This window comes from Rattus norvegicus, chromosome 10 (genome assembly GCF_021556685.1).
Source record: "Rattus norvegicus strain SHRSP/BbbUtx chromosome 10, alternate assembly SHRSP_T2T, whole genome shotgun sequence".
In the NCBI taxonomy this organism is placed as follows: domain Eukaryota; kingdom Metazoa; phylum Chordata; class Mammalia; order Rodentia; family Muridae; genus Rattus; species Rattus norvegicus.
In genome coordinates this window covers 52,509,001-52,532,556 of record NC_141543.1, presented here as the reverse complement: position 1 = coordinate 52,532,556, position 23,556 = coordinate 52,509,001, and the positions used below count along the sequence as shown (strand labels likewise).

General features: G+C 41.0%; 1 protein-coding gene and 1 pseudogene across 7 annotated transcripts in view; both read left to right on the top strand.

Annotated features, from left to right (window-relative positions):
* Akap10 (A-kinase anchoring protein 10) overlaps nt 1-23,556 on the top strand; it is a 63,224-nt gene that overhangs the window by 23,884 nt on the left and 15,784 nt on the right. For 4 of the 7 annotated variants that reach the window (NM_001114606.2, XM_087572896.1, XM_087572893.1 and 1 more), the window contains 7 exon segments: nt 400-484; nt 1,208-1,331; nt 4,524-4,660; nt 7,733-7,877; nt 10,549-10,722; nt 14,573-14,682; nt 18,784-18,866. In NM_001114606.2, the coding sequence (NP_001108078.1) occupies nt 400-484; nt 1,208-1,331; nt 4,524-4,660; nt 7,733-7,877; nt 10,549-10,722; nt 14,573-14,682; nt 18,784-18,866 (858 nt within the window). 7 annotated transcript variants of the gene reach the window in all.
* On the top strand, nt 17,744-17,844 carry LOC120095356 (U6 spliceosomal RNA; annotated as a pseudogene).

Here is a 23,556-nt window from a genome sequence, read left to right as displayed (position 1 = left end):
TTTGGAGTAATTTAATGTATAGAGATGCTTTCTTGTTCAGTGTTTTGACCTGTTTTCCATATGCATACCTCAAAAGGTTTTTCTGGTCCCGAGATGGTACCTACATTTTCTTGCCGTTCTTTTATTTAGATGTTTATTTAGTTATATATTCGGGGGGTGGTACATGTGTCACAGTAGAGGTTGGATGACAATCTATGGGATTGGTTCTCTTCTCCCACCACATGGGTATTGAACTTGAGTCATCATCAGGTTTGGCAGCAAGCATTACTGAGCCATCTTGCTAGCCCTTTTAGTTCCATTGGAAACCTCATTTGTATGCCCTAACTATTATTTCCCAATTTTATTTAAAGTGGATATAGCTTGAATTTAGTAGAAATTCAATTGCTATTTCTTTCACAGCAAAGATTTGTGGAGAAGATGGACAGGTGGATCCCAACTGTTTCGTTCTGGCACAGGCTGTAGTCTTTAGTGCAATGGAGCAAGAGTAAGTTCATACTCTGACATTAGCATTCCTGGGGATTCTGGCTCCTGGTTGGAAAATGGACTTTACTCAACTGAAAGCAGTGCACTTGGACAAAGTCACTGGGGTGATGGAGACTGTGGTATATAACTGAGGGTTTCCTAGTTTAGTAATGCATGTTTTCAGATGAACATCGGCTTTGTTCATGCTTTCAGTTTATACTCTGTAACTAAATAACATAGTAAACTGTCTCCAGACTTTTTAAGATTATTGTTGTGTGCCTTTAAAAATTTATATGTTCATTCTTTTACTCCCATCTGCCTTGAAGGAAGTTACAGCTTAATAAAAGAGAGAGGCCGTATTTTTTGGTTACTGTAACACAAGGTAGTAGATATAACTATCAGAAGAAAGCCACAAACTGACTGAGAGATTGGCTTACATGGCTTTCAGCTGAAAGGAATCGGGAGCAGCACTTTGGGAATGAGGTAGCCTTGACCTAAGCCTCTAAGATTTTATGGGAATAAAGGCAGGCTGTGGTGGTACATGCCTTTAATCCCAGCACTGGTCTACACAAGTTCCAGGAGAGCCAGGGATACAGGAAGAAACCAGGTCTTGAAAAACCAGATTTTAAAAAAACATATTAAAAAAAAACATTGACTAGGAATAGTTTTGGAAAGAGTATTTTTTTTCCAGTTATGCTCTTTCCTTGATCTTTCCCTCAAATATTTTCTTTTTGTTCATGTGCAGGCACTTTAGTGAGTTTCTGCGAAGTCACCATTTCTGTAAATACCAGATTGAAGTGCTGACCAGTGGGACTGTTTACCTGGCTGATATTCTCTTCTGTGAGTCAGCCCTCTTTTATTTTTCTGAGGTAAATTCTGCATTTTCTTTTATATTGTGCTAGAGCATTCCGGCTCCATGCTTGGACCCTGTCTAAATAAAGTGACATAAAAGAGATAACTCATTTGCAAAGTGGTTGTTTTAGGTTGTACTTAATGTGAGAGTACTTCAATGGCATATTTATCAGATTAAAGAGGAAACTCAGTGTAAAATAACCCTAATTTTTGAAAAGTACTTTAGCTATACTATAAGAAAATACCATATGAAAGATAGTTTGAGCTGTTTTAAAGCCGTAGACTTGGAGGTGGGTGTAGCTCAGTTGGCAGAGTATTTGCTTAGTGTGCACAAAGCTCTGGGTTCAGTCCTGGGCACCACATGAAACTCGGCATGGTGGTGCAAACCTGTAATTCCAGCACTCTTAGGGTTGAGGCAGGAGGATCAGAAATTTAAGTTATCCATTGTTTGCTACATAATGAGTTTGAGGACAACCTGGGCTATTTCAAAAATAGATAAGCAGGAGCTGGGGAGATAGCTCAGTATTGAAGTGTTTGCTGCATAAGCATGAGGACCTGAGTTCAGATCCATAGAACCCATGGGGAAAAGTTGGAATGGCCGCATACATCAGTTTGCTCAGGATTAGGAATTGGAGACAGGAGCCTTGGCAAGTTATTTAGTCAGTTCACTGCTGAGCTTTGCGCTTGGTGAGAAACCATGTGTCAAAAAATAAGATAGGGGTTGGGGATTTAGCTCAGTGGTAGAGCGCTTGCCTAGGAAGCGCAAGGCCCTGGGTTCGGTCCCCAGCTCCGAAAAAAAGAAAAGAAAAAAAAAAAAAGATAGAGTGCAATAAAGGAGCTCATCTGCTGTCAGTCTCTGGCCCTCTTACGTTCACAGGGAGCACAGCACAGGTGCCCCATGCACACTTCATGTACATGCTAAATAAAAGCAAGTAAATAAAGCCGTAGAATTGGCTACTGCATTCCACTGCAGTCAATGCAGAGCAGGTTTCAGAGGAAAGAAAGAAAAGTAACATTTCCCACGATCGTCATTTGTTTTTAGCTAGTTGTTAGAAGCAAACTGAATCTGTTCATATCTTTGAGACATACATGGTATTTTCTAACATTTATTCATTTTATTAAAGTCTTTTTTTTTAAGTTTTTACTACCATATATAAAACATTAATGAGCTTCATTATGACAGACTCATAGATTATACATAATGTATTTTGATTATAGTCACACAAATACCTTGTTACCTATCCCTTCTTTTCTCAACTGGCTCTCCTATTTCCTTCCTTCTTTCCTTCCTTCTTTCTTTCATTCTTTCTTTCTCTCTTTCTTTCTTTCTTCCTTTCTTCCTTTCTTTCTTTCTTTTCTCTTTTATTTATTTTTTTTTTTTTTGTGAATGTGTGCATGTCCCTCAGTGAGTTTCATTAGTGTTGTTTACAAAAGCATGGACACTTTGCCATTGACTTTACCAGTGAAGATGTCTCTCCCTCCCCCATCCATCATTAAATTGTGTAAATCCTTAAGGAGTTATGTATTCCTATGAGCCCTTCCCCTCCACAACAGAGTTGTTGATGGGCGCAGTTTGTGGAGATCTTTGCAGGTGATCACAGCTGCTGCGAGTTGAGTGGGGAACAGCCACAGTGTACACAGTGTACCTGGAACTCAGCGCTGGGCATCACTCGTCCCCTCTTCAGCTCTTACTCCTTAATTCTTTCTGACTCTTCTTCCCTGTGTTCCTTGAGCTGTGGAGGAGTGACACAGATGTCCCACTTATAGTCGCACATTCAGTAGTTATTTATGGGCTCTCTGCAGTCACCACTAACCACTGCAAAAAGAAGCCAGACATGGTATTGTGTACCTTTAATCCTAGCACTGGAGGGGCAGAGGCAGGAGGATCTCTGTGAGTTCAAAGCTAGCCTGATCTACATAGTGAGTTTAAGCCAGCCAAGCTACATAAAGAGACTGTTTCAAAACAAAAACAAAAACTCTCATTAAAAGTGACAGTAGCTCTGTTCTATATGTGTGAACATGTCATTTAGAAGGCAGCCTAACAGGCAAGCCATATCCATTTAGCAAAACAGTAGCATAACTTCCTTACTAGGGCTTCTGATCTTCTCAGCCATGACCCTGTGATTAGGTTTAAAGTAACAAAGGTAGATTCCTTCCTTTGAAATGGGTATCAAGTATAACCAGAAAACAGTTGGTTAGCACAATAACAGACTGCCATTCTGGTAGCAGTGGGTACATCTTGCCTGGCTGGTCAGGAGTGTTAAGAGTCTGTAGCCATATAACAATTCTTCCCAGCACATAGCATGGTGCCTTCCAACTTATAAGGGCTAACCAGCAGGGAAGAAGCTTCCATTCCACTTCCAGCTTAATTTTTTTTTCATGTCATGTGACCAAAGTGATTTCTCAGCAGTGGGGTCTTACCATCTAGAACTGGTGAGCAAACAGCTGCAGTGGCAATTGCCTGTATTGTTTGAGGGCCTGGGGCCTCTCTACACAACAGCTTGCAGGAAGCTAGCCCAGTATGGCCCTTAGATTTGGTTTAATAACCTATGGCTTCCGGGAGCAGCAGCATCCACCCACAGCAGGTAAGGCATACAGCTTTATATAACTGCTTGTTAAACTTTAGCAAATGAAAATATTTGTGTTGCAAAACAAATGGCTATTATAAAGATCCTGTGGTAGGTTCTGTTTAACCTTTAGGAGGCCCTAGGTTCCCGGTTCCCAGCATCACTTAGCAAAGTAGCAACCTAGATGCTTGAACTGTGCCTTTTTGCAAAAGTACGCTAAACTTCAACTTGCTTTTCATCTTTTCCCTTTTGACCATACTTGGAATCAGTATTTGTTCAGACTGTCCTCGTAGAGTGTCTGTGTGTTCTTATGGAATGATAGCTGTGATTAGGTGTAAAAGAATTAGTTCAGTTAGTTCACTGTCATTACTGGTGAGGCAGTATGAGTCCAAATTTGTTTAATTTTTGCTCCAGTGCCCTGAAGTTTGCATCTCCTTGTGCCTGGTGTGTGTTTTTATTGTCATTTTGTTTATTCTTCTCTCCCCTGAAAGAATTCTTAAAACTTGTCTACCTCAGGTTTCTATGTATTGCTGCAGTCTGTGGAGTGGAGGGGATCCTTTTGACTTTACTGCTAACAACCTAGAAATTATAGTTTGTGAGGGCACTGTTTCTTGACTTACTCTTTTGTGTTTTTTTCCCTAGTACATGGAAAAAGAAGATGCAGTGAATATCTTACAATTCTGGTTGGCAGCGGATAATTTCCAGTCTCAGCTTGCTGCCAAAAAGGGCCAGTATGATGGGCAGGAGGCACAGAATGATGCCATGATTTTATATGACAAGTGAGTTTGTTTGGTCAGTGTGTTCAGTGGGTGTTTTGAACATTCACTATGCACTGTGATGATAGCTTTGCATAACGTCCATTTCTGCTGTCAAATGAGTCCACAGGACATAGCATAAAAGCTGATTTGGGTTGGATAGATATCATTTGGAGAACAAAAGTCCCTGCTAAGGAAATTAAGGTTTTTTATGGTAAGCAGGACCAAAGTGTGGTGCTCAGAAGGGCTTCACAGACAGAAACTTGGTTTACATCCTTAAGGATAAATTGAAGGGCTGGAGAGATGGCTTAGCTTAGATGGCTGCTCTTCCAGGAGTAGTGAGTTCAGTTCCCAGCATAGGCAGTATACTCATGTAAAATAGAAGAGGAGGAGGAAGAGGAGGAAGAAGAAGAGGCAGTGGCATTGGCTGCTTGGGGACATGGCTAGGGGGTTGATTAAAAGTCCCGCCTTGTGGATGGATGGCTCAGCTGCTAAGAGTATTGCTAGTCTGCAAGAGAACTGGTTTCGTGCCCAGTCATAAGCACTGTAAGTTCAGTTACAGGGCCCTGATGTCCTCTGGGTTCTTCAGGCACAAAGCTTGTACGGGGTGCACAGATACACATGCAGGCAAAACACTCACACACATAAAATAGTAGTAATAAAATACATATATGCTCACGTGCACATAAACATGTGACTTGCCTCTGGACTACTCCAGCCAATTTGGTGTCATTAGTTTTCACCAAAGACAAGAAATCAGAAAAAAGAAAAGGGGTTGGGGATTTAGCTCAGTGGTAGAGCGCTTGCCTAGGAAGCGCAAGGCCCTGGGTTCGGTCCCCAGCTCCGAAAAAAAGAAAAAGAAAAAAAAGAAAGAAGAAAAATCTTACTGTAAATATAACTAAAATATCTGTTCAGGCAAATGATAAGACTGGGGCCAGCTCCGACACCATAGTCTTGTTGCCTGGCAAAATTCAATTCATTCTTTACACTGGTCCTTTCTTTTTTTGTGAGGAAATTTGTTGTTTGTATACGTATACAAATGTAAAGGGGGGCCTTGGGGATTAAAAGAATTCCACAGGCCTGAGGGCTAGGGAGGTGACTCTGCAACTAAGAACACTTGTTCTTTAGAGGACTCAGTTCCTGCTTCATCACCATGTCAGTCACCTCAGACCCATGTGCAACTCCGTCTCTAGGGGATCTGACACCCTCTTCTGGCTCAAGGGGCACCTGTGCATACATTTCCCACATTCAAACAGACAATACATGCACACATTAAAAAAATAATAAAAGCAAGAACTCTGTGATGTCAGAGTGAAAGTGGTAGGAATGTCTAGACCAGTGGATGCTAAGCACAGGCCTGCAGACTTGTGTCAACCTGTCTGCATAATGTTCATCTACAAGGGACTGGTCAGATGGCTCAGTGGTTAAGAGCAACAGTTGCTCTTCCTGAGTTCAGGTCCCAGCACCCACATTTCAGTTCACAACTATCTATAACTGCTGTTCCAGGGGATACAAGGACCAGGTACCCATGTTGTACACAGACACATTTGCAGGCAAAACACCCAAACACATAATTAAGGTAAATCTTTAAAAAAATATCATCTACGACCTTGTTTAAAATTTGCTTCAGTCCTGTGTTTTAGATTCTGATTCAGCAGGTTTGATGGGGAGACTTGGGCATGCTTATTTATTTGAAAACATTCTAGATAATTCTGATGAAAATCAGATTAAATGTCTAGTTTGATTTTTGTGTTTTGAAGGTAAGGAACTAAGTCCCGTCTCAAAATCTCAAAGTCAGTCATAGGGCAAGGTAGTGGTGGAACTCCATAAAGACCTAGTTCTTCACTTTAGCCCAGTGCTCACCCTGCTGTGCTGGGTTGTGAGAGGTATTGGGTAAAGAGAGTGATGGGTGTTGCAATGGGAAGAATGCATATTTGAAGATTGCTCTGGGTGCCTGGAAGTTAAACTCTTCAATTTAAGAGTTCTTGTTGGGGTTGGGGATTTAGCTCAGTGGTAGAGCGCTTGCCTAAGGAAGCACAAGGCCCTGGGTTCGGTCCCCAGCTCCGAAAAAATTAAGAACCAAAAAAAAAAAAAAAAAAAAAAAAAGAGTTATTGTTAACTCCATGCCTATAGCACAGGAGATGTGCTTTTTGTTATGTAAAGGCTGATAAAGAGAGAACAGTTTGTGAACACTGGAGCAGAGCAGTGGCCCAAGCCCCACTCAGTCCAGACTGGAGCACTGTAACTGCTCAGAGCAGACCTGTTTTCACCTTGGAAGTCATTCTCCCAAGACTGACAGTCGTCATATGGGTGCTATTATTTTGTTAGTGGTCGGGGTTGGACTTTCTCATGTCCTGCCTGTTTATCCATTTCCTGTATGTATCACTACCCCTTCTGTGTGTCTGCCACAGATGGAGATGAAGAGCTCTAAAGGATGTGAAAGTTTTTTCCTTGCTTTTATTGCTTTTTTGTATGTATAATCAAAGTAACAAACATTATTTATATTATATCCCATTATGTTCAAACTCTTTTGGGTTCTCATCAACTTCTTTTTCTTTTCTGCTTTAAATTATCAACAAGTCCTCTGAGTTAACCCTGGCCAAATCCATCCACTTCACCTTTAGTACTATTTATTTCGGATTCCCATGTGATTATTACAATGCTTCGTAGGTGTGGTGGTGTGTTTCACTATTATCTTGTGCACAAATCTTTGTTACTCTTTTCAGGGAAAACGATAGGGTCTTAGCTAAGAAACTTTTCTTACAAACTCCTATTTAGGTCCTAAAGAGAAAATAGGTGCCTGTTGAGTATGTGTAGCTGGTTGGTTTCTTTGCTTCTGTATAACCTAACTCACAACTCAAGTAGCTGCAGAGTTGGCTAGATAGGAACTGAAGATGTTTGGAAGACAGGTGAGAAGTGGCAGGTTTTCTAAAGGACTTGAGAATCAGTAAAAGGTTACACAGTAGCCCTTTTCTTACCTGGTTCTGCAGTTGAAGGTCTGAAATGGAGTCACTTAGCCCCAGATAAGTGTCTGTAAGGATAGACTTTGTTCAATCTTGTGTGTAATTTGGTTATACTTTGAATCCTTTGCCATAGGTACTTTTCCCTCCAAGCCACACACCCCCTTGGATTTGATGATGTTGTGCGATTAGAAATCGAATCTAATATCTGCAGGGAAGGTGGGCCACTTCCTAACTGTTTCACAACCCCATTACGTCAGGCCTGGACAACCATGGAGAAGGTAACCACTATCTTCAAATGTTAAACTTTGAGAAGTTTTACTTGTGTGTTGGGGACCAGGACTGGACTGCCGGACTGGGCAAAGCTAGAGCCCCGCCCTGAGCAGATTCCTGAGAAGGGCTTGACCTTTTCAAAGAAAGAACATGTCCCCGGAAGACTCTTGTGGAACTCTGAGAATGTATTAAAACTGTGAGAAATTGAAACGGTACAGCAGAGTGATTAAGAGCAGAGACTTGAATCTAGACTTGGTGTATATTAACCTTGCTTTTGTAGGCTAAGTGGCCCAGGCTCTTTTTGAACGTCTAATACCATTTCCTCATCTATAAAGTAGAAATAACATCAAAGTTATACAGTACTAAAATAATGATAAAAATGCTTATTATCTTAATGACCATCCCATTAAAAACATTCATTATTGGGGCTGGAGAGATGGTTCAGTGGGTAAGAGCACTGACTGCTCTTCCAGAGGTCCTGAGTACCACATGGTGGCTCACAACCATCTGTAATGAGATCTGGTGTGTCTGAAGACAGCTACAATATACTCATATACATTAAATAGATAGATAGATAAATAAATAAATGAATAAGTGGATAAATAAATAAATAAAAATATTAACTTTTTAGCTATAACAGCAGTATGAGACAAAATTAATTTCTGAATAATTGCCAAATATCTATTGATCTTCAAGATTGAAACACTAACTTTATGTATTTTGATCACTCTTGAGATACCACTAACAGTTTAATAATAGTGTTAACATTTATGAATAATTCTAATGAATTAGAACAGATTGATCAGGAGTTTAATTGAGTTCCGGGAAAACTCGTGAGTTTGTCACTGAAACATGCCATGCTTATCCAGGTGAAGAAAGATTGGCTGAGCACTTATGAAATGCCATGCACACAAATACTGAACGTAGATGGTTGGGAGACAGTTTAGTCAAACTTGTTAGTATCCTCTAATTTCATTTTTTTCTCTCTTTGTTTCTTTTGTTTTTGTTTTATATTTTGTATTTTTGGGACAGAGTTTTACTGTGTAGCCCTGGCTGTCCTGGAATTCACACTGTAGACCAGGCTGGCCTGGAACTCAAAGAGATTCACCTGCCTCTGCCTCCCATAGTGCTGGGATCAAAGGTGTGCACTGCCACCTCATGGTCCTCAGTAATTTCTTAAGCACCCTGGGTATGGAGAGGTGGCTTCTGTAATCCTAGTCCTGAGGACCTAGGCACAGGAAGATCCAGCCAACTGGTGAGCCCCAAGTTCAGTGAGAGACTTTGTCTTGAAAAGTAAGATGGAGAAGTGATTGAAGAACCCAAAATTAGTCTCTGGTTTCCACATACATACACATACACATGCACACAAAAAAGAACTAAATTTAAAAGAATTAGTATTAAAGACAAGTATCAATAACAACCCAAGGTAGTAACTTTTTCATAATTAAAATGGATTTTTTTTTTATTTTAAAGGGAAGTTCAGGTCTGGTGAAATATAAAAGATATAAACTTAATCAGAAATAAAATACAGAGAAAAACAAGATACAGTTGGGTGTGTTGACACACAGCCTGCACTCTCAGATAGGTGGAAAGAGTAAATGGTTAAAACTAGGAGATGTGGGACTTTTTTGATTCCTGGAACTCAGAAAATGCTGAGTGGCACACATCTGCAAATACCCCTGGGCTCAGGAGATCCCTGGGGCTCACTGTCCAGCCAGGACATAGTGACTGTTGGTCTCCAGACCAGTGAGACCAAGTCCCTGAGGATCACACACTGACATACTAAACAGCAAAGAGAAGGGCTGGCAGGAGTTCTCAGAGGTCAGTTCCCAGAACACATAGTAGAGGCAGAGAATTGACACTTGAACCTTGTCCTCTTACATCCATATGTGGGATGTTGCACATATGACACCTACTTGCACATATACATGTTCATGTGTACAACAATAAATAAATTGAAAAAAAGAAAAGTAAAAACAGGAAGTGATGTATTCAGCAAATACTGTTGAATATGTCTATACTAGTTATTGGTGTTGGTGTTATACTGGTAAACAAATGGGGCTTTTGACCTCTGGAACTTATGTCTATCAGAAGACATTTTAATTACAGAAAGACATACCAACAGTTGTGCTAAGTGCTGTGCAGGAAGTCTGTAGTGGGAATGATAAGTGAGCACTTACTCAGCACCATTCATAGTTCATAGATGAGCATGAAACATCACAGTTGGCATTCATTCAGCAAGCGCTGCTAGTGATAAGGAAACCAGCATGGAGAAGCTTGTTGTGGATACTGGTGATCTACAGCCAACAGTATAAATCCATAACATCCCTCTGGTAGGCACATTTGACATACATCTGAAGGTTCAAATTAAACTTAGCAATCGCACTCCTTGTAATTCTTTAAAGATTTCCTTCTAGTTTCGTGTCTGGGTTTGGGTCTGTCTCCCTGGGTGAGGATGCCTGTGGAGGCTGGAGGTGTTCATGTATCTCCCTGCAGGTGCTTATGAGTCACCTGACGTGGGTTCTGGGAAGCAAACTTGGGTCCTCTTGAATCAGTTCAAACTCTTAACCACTGAACCATCTCTTCAGCTCAACATTTCTTATTATTCAGAATTAAAATCAAAGATAGCTTTACTGGATGTATTTTATTTTCATCTTTAAAATGTTTTTCCTCTTTCAGGTCTTTTTGCCTGGTTTTCTGTCCAGCAATCTTTATTACAAATATTTGAATGATCTCATCCACTCAGTTCGAGGAGATGAGTTTCTGGGAGGGAATGTCTCATTGGCTGCTCATGGCTCTGTCTGCCTTCCTGAGGAGTCTCACTCAGGCGGCTCCGATGGCTCCACTGCTCAGGTATTAGCCGATTTCAGTCTGCCAGGGGGATGGGAGGCATAGGGAGCCTTTCTTTCAAATGCCAGCACCAGATCCCATTCATATGTTTTAAGTAGTAGATAGAAGAAAATAAAGTCAGCTTATTTGTGAATTCTAGTCAGACTCTCAATAGTAATTAGGTTTATACTGCATTGTAAAGTATCATGTTCTTTCCTTAAAGCTGTTCATCTGTTTGACAACATGGTTTTCTTTTTAGTGACCAAGTAATATGTGTGTGCATGTTCAAACGTGCAGAGGACAGGTCAGCCGTGGATGCTAGTCCTCAGACATTACTCACCTGGTTTTTGATACAGGGTCTCTCACTGGCCCTGCACTTAATATTAGGTTAGGCTGGCTGACCAGCAAGACCCAGGAATCTGCCAGTCTCTACCTCCCCAGTTGCCACGACCTGCGTGGCTTTTGGATTGACCTGACTGTGTTGACAGTGGCATATACAGAAAAGCTGGGATCAGGTGGGCTGTGCACTTTGATGGCGATGCATTCACAGCCCAGAAATTCAGTATATCTATTATACACTGCTAATCAAGAAGGTGGAATTTTTTATATATATATAGCTGAATCTCAGTAGTCTCAGGCTACAGTTATCCAGAGAGCAGCCACTGTGGTTGATATTTTCTGCATACAGCTGTCAGTGTCCCTAAGCACTGTGGCCCTTGATATGGCCATGCTCACGTCGCTAGTGCACATTCTTTCAGGTTGTTCACTCAGGGCATCGTCTGGGATTATCACACTCCACCGTGTCCAGATTCTCTGTGTGGGCCCTGGAATGGACCTTAGCACTTTACTGTCTCTTCAGCCCAACCATCAAGCTCTGAAGAGCTCTTTTTATAATTTGTGAAATTTTAATAACTGAGTGTAAGATACTTTTTATTACTAGTGAACTCAGATTGTTTTAATTTATTTAAAACATTATGTGTATGATGTGTATGAGTGCAGGTACACACATGTAACATTGTAAGTGTGGAAGCCAGAGGATAGCTTGCAGTAGTTGGTTCCAGGTTCTAGGATTTTAACACATATCCTCCCTCGGGCTTGCCAGGTGAGCTTTTACCTGCTCCTCTGTTTCGTTGTTGTTTTTTTTCCTTACTACTTTTAGGTTTGTTTTGAACTAGAATGCTATGTTCCTTTTTTTTTTTTTTTTTTTAATGTTAGATAACATATCTTACCTGATTCTCCATAAAAATCATAGGAAGTGGGATATCATCAAGACAGCAAGTGAAAAGGAGGCATTAAGAATTAAACTGAGGGGGGTTGGGGATTTAGCTCAGTGGTAGAGTGCTTGCCTAGCAAGCACAAGGCCCTGGGTTCGGTCCCCAGCTCTGAAAAAAAAAGAAAAGAAAAAAAAAAAGAATATAACTGAGGCTCTTACCCCTCTCTTTTTCCCCTCTTACCCCCTCTTGCTCTTTGTTCTTCAATGCCCCCCCCCCCGGCACGTGCCTTTCCACTCTTCTACTCTTCTCTCATTAAACCTCTCCCCGTGGGGAAAAAGAATTTAACTGAGGACCAGGAGATAGTTCAGTCAGAAAAGGCACTTAAGGAACCTGAGTTCAATTCACAAAACCCACTTTAAGTTAACTGACTTTTTAAATGTATGTAGTGTGTTGAAATTTTTTTTTTTTTTTTTTTTGGTTCTTTTTTTTTGGAGCTGGGGACCGAACCCAGGGCCTTGCGCTTCCTAGGCAAGCGCTCTACCACTGAGCTAAATCCCCAACCTCAGTGTGTTGAAATTTTATCCATATATATTAATCTCCCATTTTATACACACACACACACACACACACACACACACACACACACACACACACACTTTCTCTCTCTCTCTCTCTCTCTCTCTCTCTCTCTCTCTCTCCTCCCATTTACCCCCTCCTTGTAAAGTTGTGTCTTTTAAACTTTTATTTACTTTTGAGACGGGGTCTTACTATGTAGCCTTGGCTTCCCAGGACTTGAATGTGTAGACCAGGCTAGCCTGAAACTCACAGATCCACTTAACTGCCTCTTGAGTGCTAAGATTAAAGGCATTCACCCTTCCCCCTTCTCAGATAATTAATACATTTTTTTCTTCTCTCTGTCTCTGTCTCTGTCTCTCTCTCTCTCTCTCTCCCTCCCTCCCTCCCTCCCTCCCCCTCTCTCTCCCCCTCTCCCTCCCCCTCTCTCTCCCCCTCTCTCTCCCCCTCTCTCTCCCCCTCTCTCTCCCTTTCTCTCTCTCTGTCCTCTCTGTCATTCTTTTTCTTTTCTTTTTTTTCTTTTTCATTTCCCATCAACTTTCTTCTTTCTAAGTCCCCTCCTATTCTTATGTCCTTTTGTTGTGAGTAGGGTTGTCCATTTAATCAGGATTGCCCATATGAGAATGGGATGAGGGAGTATTTGCTTGAGTGAAGGTAGTATGTCTGTGGATGTCACTGAGAGCTAGGACTCCACATCTTCCTTCAACTTTAACTGCCTACAACTCTTTATGAGCCCCTTTAACCATCCATGGTGGAATGTTGCTGGGTCAAGCCTTTGTGAGTAGCCACTGTAGCTGTGAGTCCACAGGTGCAACATCCAAGTCATGTGCAGAAGAAGCATTTATAGCTTTCCTCCTCATCCTTCAGCTCATCCATTCTTCTTGTGCCTCTTCTGCCAGCTTTCCTAAGTCCTGGAGGGATGATACAGATGGGGCTGTAGAGTCAACAGTCACTTGTTCTCAGGAGGTAGAGCCTTCCCTACCCTTCTAAGTTAATTGGTTTTAATAAAGTCACATAGGAAGTGTAGAGCCAGAGGTCTCTATCTAGTGTTTCTCCAACAGCTTACTGATAATACATTCATAATTTTCCCATTGCTATAAAGTAACTTCATAATGGGTCTTAGATAAGTTTCCTTGAAACAGAATTATGCTTTATAAGTTAAGGAAACTTGTGTGTAACCCCCCTCTCACTATAAATTTCATATAGCAAGCACAATGCTAACCTATACCATCAATTAGACAGAGGATAGTGATGGACTTGGCTAAGAGAGTTGCTTAGGGTAAGTGCTGGGGAGATGGCCTATTGTTAAGAGTACTCTGTAACTCCAGTTCCAGGGAATCCAATACCCTCTTCTGGCCTCTCAGGATACCAGGCAGGCAGGCAGGCAGGCATATGGTACAATGACATACATGCAGATAAATACTCATATACATAAAAGAAAGTCATTGTCAACTCTAAAGTAGACTTGCAAGTTTATTTTCTTCTAAGAATTAAGGTTTTTGACCAATTTTAGTTGGTTTTATATATGGTGTAAGAGAAATGGTTTACTTTATTCTTTTGCTTTATAGAGATTATTGTTACTGTTGTTGTTGTTGTTGTTGTTGTTGTTGTTAATTGACAAGCTCTCATTATGTAGCTCTGGCTAGCCTAGAACTTGCTATGTAAACCAAATTGGCCTTGAACTTAGAAATCTACTTGCCTTTGCACTACCATGCCTCATTGAAAATTAAAAGCATTCACATGCCCTGTAAAGGTTGGGCTTTGTGTTTATTAGGTAACATACAAATGCCCAGCTGGCTGAGTTTTATATATTAGGAAGATAATGTCTGAGGGCAGCATATGCATTGCAGCATCGGTCATTGAGGATGGCAGGTTCGCTGTGCAAATACATTTGTGTGTGTTGTCTTTCCTCCTTCCATTGTAACTGTAGAGAGGGTTCAGAACTGTTGCCATCACATTCCCCAGGGAAGGAGATAGAGAAACAGGCATATTCCAAACCACCTTATACTGGTCTCTTGTCTTCCAAACTTAGGACTGGTTTGTTTGTTTTTTAATAACATACTACTAATTTATAATTTCTGTTGTAGTCTAGTGTGAAAAAAGCCAGTATTAAAATTCTGAAAAACTTTGATGAAGCAATAGTTGTGGATGCTGCAAGCCTGGATCCAGAATCTTTATATCAACGGACATACGCCGGGTAAGCTTAACTCATGTGTAGAATTTAGCATCTTTACATTTGTTAAAAACTGTAAATGCCCGGCATTTTCACATGCCATATAATATAGTCATTAAAAGGAAGCCAGGCATTGTGCCTTACCTGTAATCTCAGCACTCAAGAGACCAAAACCAATGGATCTCTGTAAATTCAAGGCTCACTTGGTCTCCATAGTGAATTCCAGGCCAGCCAAGATTACACAGTGAGATCCTGTCTGAAAAAACAAAACAAAACAAAGCAAACAAAACAAAAAAGGTGGCTCTGGGGCCAGCAGGCCTAAAGAACCTGAGTTCAATCAGTTCCTGGAACCATGGTGGAAGGAGAGAATCAACTCTCCAACGTTTTCATCTGAACTCCAATGTATGCCGTAGCACATGCATCGCTGAGTTCACACACATACCAATCGCTGGCTACCGGTACCCAATCAATCCCACTCTGCATGGATCCTCGGGACCCGTGTGCTCTGGCGTCTCTCTCTGCCAGCCGCTTTCTCACACTGTCCCCTTGGAAGGTTGTTCCCATGCCTGACACTCACATGGCATTTCGAGGTCCGTTACTGTGGCACCACGCTAGCCCAAAGCATTCTGTTGCCGCCCTCTCCAGGCTCTCTCTCTGCCTGTCAGGAATTTTGCTCACATCCCCTGTAGCCCGGTAAAATCAAAGTTCTAGAAACTTGTAATTTAACAATTAGATTTATATGTTAAATTCTCACTCCACAATACATCCACACAAGAAATTCACTGCCAATTAATAAAGATATAAACTGCCTACCTAGACAAGACAAAATCGACTCAGTCTACCTGGATCTGGATCATCCTGAACCGTTGTCTCCATCTTGATTCCCCGCTTCTCCTCCTCCTCCTCCCTCCTTCCTAGACTTTTTCCCCACCTTCCCTTCCTTCTCATCTAATGATAGGCTTCGCCTTATCCTGGACATGCTTTGATGCATAATGACAGCATCCTACACATACATGGCAATAAATTTACAAAAAAAATGTTTTTAAAGGAGGGCCATGGAGGGCTTCTTGAGTTTTCAGCTCTGTGTCGAGGCATGCTACTCAGCTTCTAGTGACTCAGACGTAACACTCCAACTCACCAAAGGACAGAAATGAAGTAATGCGTGAGAAGCATGTAAAATAGTGTCTGATGTCTAGGAAGCACTGGGCACTGGCCAGTCCCATCAGTACTCCACTCCTGCATCCCTGTCGATGATGTCATATCCACTCCTGCATCCCTGTCGATGATGTCATATCCACTCCTGCATCCCTGTCGATGATGTCATATCCACTCCTGCATCCCTGTCGATGATGTCATATCTACTCCTGCATCCCTGTCGATGATGTCATAGTTACACAGCGAGGTCCCGGCTGTCTGCTGGACACATTCCATCTGATTTGCATTTGGCCTGTTTTATTTATTCACTTACTTATTTTGAGACAGGGCCTTATTATGTAGTCTTGACTGGTCTGGAATTCAGTACATAGACAAGACTCACAGAGATCTGCTAGCCTCAGCTTCCCAAAGGCTGGGGTTAGAGGTATGTGTCACCATGTCTGGGCATTTTAGCTTTTTTAAAGTCTTGATCTTAAAATCAAAAATAGAAACAAACAAAAAAAAGTAAAAAAAGATGCTGAGATTTCTTGAGTGTTACATAGTTAATACTTAGGGAACTGAATTATGTTTTTGTATCTGAGAATGCACTTAGTTGTTCTTTTCAGCCTAGAATGAAAAGACAGTAAGATGTTTGATGTTCTGAAATAACTTACACAGTGACTTCCTTCTTCGGTGTATTTGGTGCCTGCATAAACCCTGCTCTGTGTATGTGCATTACCCTACCCTTGGTGTGCTTGATGAGCACATAAACGTGTGTAGACTTCAGTACATACCCTGTGCTCTACTTGATCTGAGCAGCTTGTGAAAGGGATTTCCCCAGGCCTTAATGCTTTTGTCAGAAACTAACAGTGGCCTTTGGATGACTGGGAAATCTATGAAAAACCTTGAAGGAAAACAAAAACTTTAATCACATTGTCTTTGAAAGTGCACATTGGCTGTGTCAACTTGGTAGTAACTTTTTAAAATTGTGTGTGTGTGATTATGTGTATATGTGGTCACACGTGTCATGGTACAAACGTGGAGGTTAGAACACCACTTTGTTAAGTTGTTTTCGTCTTCTCACTGTTACTTGGGTTTGAACTCTGGTGTCCAGGCTTGCTGCTGGAAGTGCCTTTAACTCACCTGCCATCTTGCCTGTCTAGCTTTTAAGTAATGTTTAGCAATCATAGTGACCTTTTAAAAATGGTAGATAAAGTACTTGCTGTGCAATCCACACACGTACATAAAAAGCGACGTGTAGGGTGGTTTTCCTTTCAGACTGGAGAAACAGAAGGATCCCTGGGCTCATCCCTGGACCATCCAGTTTGACTGAATCAACAAACTCAAGCAAGGTTCAGTTTTGAGGCCTGGATCAAAAAGTAATGTGGATGGGGCCAGTGAAATGGCTCAGCAGGTAAAGGCAGTTGCTGCCAAGCCTGACCACCTGAGTTCAGTCTCCGAGACCCACATGGTAGAAGGAGATGACTGACTTCTGTCACTTGTCCTTTGACCAACACAAGTGTCAAGTTGTATGAGCCTCCCACTCCCCATGTACATATATAAATGCATTGGATACAAATGTAAGACAGTAGTAAATACAGTGGTGAATGATCCATGAAGACACCTGAAATCAACCCTCTGACTTCCAGACAGACAGACAGACAGACAGACAGACAGACAGACAGAGACGCGCACATGCGCACACACCTGAACAAAGTCCAAATGAGGTCTTTAGTATTATGGAATTGTTTATTTACTTAGAACCTGACTTAAGAAAGTCAGTTGGAAGCCTTTGTTACAGCAGAGGGAGGCAAATATTTCTCTCTAGCAAGTTCTAGGACAGCCAGAACTTAGAGACCCTGTCTCACAAAAACAAAACAAATAAAAGCTTCCCACCAGTCTCAGTTGTACAATGTTTAATTTAGTATTTTTATCTAAAAATGTATATTGTATGCTCGCTTCGGCAGCACATATACTAAAATTGGAACGATATAGAGAGGATTAGTATGGTCCCTGTGCAAGGATGACACACAAATTCGTGAAGCGTTTTTTAACCAGTAAAGGGGATAACATTTAAAATGTAAATAAATAAAATATCCAATAAGAAAAAGCAAGATGTGTTCCTGGCATAGTGTCTGCCATATACTCAAAATGGAATAAATACTTATGAATGAAATTGAAAAAGTGTATATTCTGTAAGCTTTTCCCAATGCAAGTGCATTTGTGTCTGTTGGTATACTGACACATCCATGGCATGTATAAGATGAGAATGCCTAGAAAAGTATCTGTAAGTTAAGACCCCTTTTCTAAAGTAAAAGAATACATAGGAACTAGGACACATTCTTTCTTCTTTTAAATTGTAATTACAGATAGTTGTGTTGTTTATGTTTGTTTTGTTTTTAAATAAAAGATAAGCTTGTTGCAGTAAGCGCACATAAGCATGTCTGCTGTAGTCACTCAGGTAATCACTGTAAACTCCATCACAGCATTGTCCACTGCCCACTGCTCAACAAGTAATATTCGACTTTGTTCTGTGTAGTGATTTCCTTCATGAGTTTAGGGGATGATGGGTTTGGTTGGTTGGTTTAGCTTTGTTTGGTCCTCAGTATTTCAGATGGGGCCCAGGGCCTCAGCTGTGCTGGCATACACAGTTTCACCCTGGACTTGTCATATAGTCTGATCATACAGAGCAAATCAGACTTTTTTATTTCTTCTTTTGCAAAATTGTCTTGACTAGTCTTGTGCCTATTCTCTGTATGAATTTTATAACTGTAAATCACCTAGTATTATATTTCATAAATCTTTTTAAGGTTTTAAAGGAATTCCATTGACTTCAAGTCTTTCCGTCTGTATGAAAAGATGTTCTATTTCAAATAAGCCTCCTTTGAATAACTTGAACCATTATGAGCTGTGGTTCCAGGTTTCGAGCTTTAGATAAGCTATTTAAGCTTAGAATTTTAGAAATGACATTTGTCTTTTCATTGTGTTTAGGAAGATGTCCTTTGGGAGAGTTAGTGACTTGGGGCAGTTCATCCGAGAGTCTGAGCCTGAACCTGATGTGAAGAAATCGAAAGGTTGTATGTAGTTCTTATTTTTTATATTAAGCTTTTGCTCACATTAGATACTAACTATAAGTGAAGGATTAAGGTTTAAAATGGTTGTAACTACCATGTTTTTACTCTGTGTTTATAGATTATACGTGTGTGAGAGGAATTTGTGCACCTCTACAAAAATCTCTTCCTTTGAATAAAAAGTTACTGAACTTGACATTGCTACTACAGAAAGCATAGCAGTAGGAGAGTCCAGGGAGGCGTTGTGGTTGATCTTGTGACCTTTTAATCTATTAAATTTCCTCAGTTACTGAAAATTATTATGAAATATGAATGGAAAATAATAAGTTAAATCCGAAGCCTTTGTCTAACAGTCTGTAACAAAAGAGTGAGTGGCTTGGTGAAGTCTTAAGATTTAGACTAAAACCGGGGTTGGGGATTTAGCTCAGTGGTAGAGCACTTGCCTCGGAAGCGCAAGGCCCTGGGTTCGGTCCCCAGCTCCGGAAAAAAAAAAAAGATTTAGACTAAAATCTTTTTTCTTTTTTCCTTTCACATGTAGCTAGGCTGGCTGGCTAATCCCTCCCAGCCCAGCCGTCTCCACCCCCTCATGGGCAGGGAGGCATCGAGAGGGGCACTGCTGTACCTGACTGTTTGTTTAGGCTCTGTGGCTAAACACCTTGAGCACTGCCCACTGAGCCCACTCCTCGGCCCCTCAAGTTTGTCTGTTTCCACTCAGTCCCCACTTTTTTTCCTTATAGCCCTCGCTGGCCTAGAACTCAGAAATGCGTCTGTCTGCTTCAGCCTCCTCAGTTCTGAGATTAAAGGTGCGTATGCACCACCACACCTGGTTCTTCCAAGTCTTTTTTCATAAAAAGTCTTTTGAGACTGATTCCAGTTCCAAATAATTGGTTCACACAGGAAAATTTTGGGAACAAATATAAATCCATTCAGAGGACATCTATTAAGTTTAAAATAGAAGCTGTTGTTAGTCTTCCTTTTGGATTTAATAGCACTGCTTTCCATTGTGCTTTATCTATTTTTAAATGTAGCTTGTTTTTTTCTCTCCTTAACGTGGGGTGTGTGTGTGTTGTTTAAAAATGAGTGTGTGGTGTGTGTGTTTCCCATAAGAGTATTAGGATTGCATTCACACACTAGCACACCCAGTTATCACGTGATGCTGGGGATGAGCCTCAGGTTCTTGCACCAGCAGGAGCTTCACTCGTTGAGCCATCTCCCACTTCCTTAATGCAATTATATTTTGATAAAGGATTTCACTGCTATTTTAGAGAGTGATTATTCTTTTCAAATATAAGTTTTCAAAGAAAAAAATGCCAGTTATTGAAGTAATAAAGAACAAGAGGGTCTGTTTTCAAGTTGACTTTATTTACCTAAAAAATCAATTTATTTCCTATTTTATCAGAAATGTCTAAGGTGTTCTGCTGAAAAGAGTGTAGAGAGTGAAGAAAAACATACCACATTTTTTTCAATGCTAGAAATTACCTCCAGTTCCTGGTACATGTTAAGCGTTGCTCCACCACTGAGCTATGCCCATAGTCCAAAAAGTGATTTTTGAATTCTTCTTTAACTCTGCTCATTCTTATTATTCAGTCTTTTCGTATTATTTATTCTGAAGAGTAATGAAGTATCTACTGTGCCTGTAGCGCTCTTGGTACCCAGGAGAAAATAAGTACTCTGGTTTCTCTTTTTTAGCTGTGTTCTCTGTGTAACTCATGGGGCAGTGAAGACTGTAAACACAGCTTATGCACATGTTAATACTTCTCTATAAGCATAAAATGCAGGGTAAGAGATTGTCAGAGAAGTGGGAAAGAATAGTTGAAAGGTAATCTTCAGGAAAGTTAGCCTTGGCTTAGCGTGGTCCAAGTCCAGGAAGAGAGAGGTTTCGGTCCAGCAGCAGCTCAGCTGAAGGAATGAGTAGAGGGCTGAATTGGAGCATAGCACATTGTCTTAGGGATTCACTGCTCTGAACGGACACCAGGACCAATGCAAATGATATAAGGACAATACAGGTTCAAAGGTTCAGTCCATTATCATCAAGGCGGGGAGCATGGCAGCATCCAGGCAAGGGAGGTGCAGGCAGAGCTGAGAGTTCTACGTCTTTATCTGAGGCAGAATCCTGATGTACAAGCAGCTAGGATAGGGGTCTTAAAGCTCACACCCAAACACTTACTCCACAAGGTCATACCTTCTAATAGTGCCACTACCTGGGCCGAGCATATACAAACCATCACACACCTGATCAAGGGACAAGAGCAGTATGTGTGGAGTAGAGTGAGCAGAAAAAAAAGAGTAGTAGATGGTGGTGAGGACCACTGCAAAGTTTAGAGGGTGGTGGAGACTCATGGCATGTTGGATTAGAGAAGTGATGTTACATGGCTTTTGTTATTGAAGGATTTGTTCTACAGCCATTGGGTGTAAAAATATCTTTTATTCTCCTGATGTAATTCTGGTTTTGGAGGTTTACTGCCTTAGTCTGCTAACCTAGGCTTAGTCCTGGAAGCTTCTAGCTTCCACACAATCTAATCTAGGCCTAGACTGTTTTCAGCCTCAGACTTATTGCTGAAGAAGCTCACCCTTTATAGCTCTTTGTGAATTCTGGCTGGATCTTTCAACTCAGTTGTTCTGCCTCAAAATGCCTCTCCTTGCTGACTGATTCAAACTTGCTTTTCTCTCAGTTTCTGACTTTTTGCTCCTCTTGGCCTCAGACTAACTCTAGCAATCTGTTTTAATCTTCTGGCTCCTTCTCATTCTCTAACTTGTTCTGTCTTCACCTCTATCTAGCTTGCTCTAACTGTGCAACCTGTCTCTCTACAACTGTCCCAGTAAAACCGGCTCCCTTCTTCACTGCTCCCTCTCACAGCTTCCCTTTCCTCTCTCCTTGTGAGAGTTGGGCACATCCTGTTCTGTCAAATCTTTCTGATTTGCCATTTGTCTTCCACTCAGACATCACTTTTAAACATGACTGCTTCCTTCCAAGTGAACTTTGGGATTAAAAGTGTGTACTAGGGGTATATGTGTACTCCCGCCAGAGGGTGATAAAATGTGTGCCAAGGGCTGAGCCTCACCACAACTAGAAATAGGGTTTCTTTCAGTAAATAACACAATCTCACAGTGTGATCAAATATCCTGCAATGTTTAGGAAATAGAACATAGCAGCTTAAGAGAAGTAGAGAAGCATCTTGTCAGCACCTAAGCCATGAGTGCTGGTGCTCATGAGTTAGGCACATAGTAGAAGAGCAGTTTGCTTTGTGTTATACTAGACGGACAGGCAACAGGACTACATCTCTGCCAGCAGTTCCATCCGTTAAGATATTTATGGGGTCTTGCTTGTTTGAATTTACATGTGTGTATATGTACTATATGCATGCCTGGTGCTTGTGGAGGGCAGAAGAGAGTTGACAGTTTTGAAATTGGAATTACAGACAATAGTGAACCACCATGTGGTGCTGGGAACTGAACCCAGGTCCTCTGCCAGAGCAATAAGTGCTTGTAACCTCAGCTCCAACTCCATCCTGAATTTTTAATCAAGATATATTAATGAAATGATGACTAGGCATTATGCAGTCTGTATGTACATAAACTGTGTATATGTGTATACTTGTGTATATACTGCTATTACCTTTGGTTGTCAAGATGGCTCTTTAAGTCACATGTTTTGCTGATACAGGAGTGTAGAGGTTGATTGTGTTACATTCAGAAAATACTTCAGTCATTACTAAGCATTATGCTAAATGCCAGAGCTATAAATAAAAGAATGTAGCCTGTCAGGTTTTCTTGACTTGTTTCCTTTCTTATGCCTCTGACCTGTTAAACACACCAGGCTAGTCCCAGAGTTCTGATTTGGCTTTTGAAACCCTGGTGAACAGAGCACTGTTGTAGTAAATATTTAATCTCGAATCAAGGATCTGCCCCACCTTTAATTATTTGGTTCCCAGATAAAGACACACAACCTTTATATTTATTATAAGTCTCTACAGCACTAGAGCTAGCCAGTTAGCTACCCTCTAAGCTATTAGAATTTACTTTCCTATCAATAACCCCGAGTTTTAACTTGGCATGTGCCATCTGGGCAATTCTTAACTCCAATTGGCCAGCCCTGGCCACGTTTTCATGATTCCTGCCCCATGTCATCTTGTCCTCTCTCCATCTTCTCTGTCTCCTCTGGTGGTCTCTTGCCTCTGACCCAAGCCCGGAAACCAGAAACTCCACCTTTGTCTCTTCTGCCCAGCTATAGGCCCCAGGCAATTTTATTCATCAATCAGGGAAAGTTAGGAGGCAAGGTTACACTGTGTCACTTTAGTCTGTGTGCAGATTCTCGTGTCTCTAGCAGCAGCCAACCAGGCCTTAGGGGCTAGTATTTAACATTACAACATGTAGCAAAAGACTTCAACAGAGCTGAGAAAAAGATTTAGTTTTGAGAAAGTTGCTGACAACTTGGCTCAGTGAGTAAAGTGTTTGGCTTGGCAGACTGAGTTCAAGCCCCAGAATGTGTGCTAGTTCCACAGAATTGCTCTCTGATCTTTATGCTTGGGTCGTAGAACATTTGTGCTCCCTCTAGTGGTAGTGGTAGTAATAACAGTAATAATTAATAATGAAGTATATTTTTAATTTTTAAAAAGGGTTTGTGTGTACCTTAAAAGTTTGTGAGACTATGAGAACTTTTATTTCAGGGCAAACAAACTTAAGTTGAAAAGTT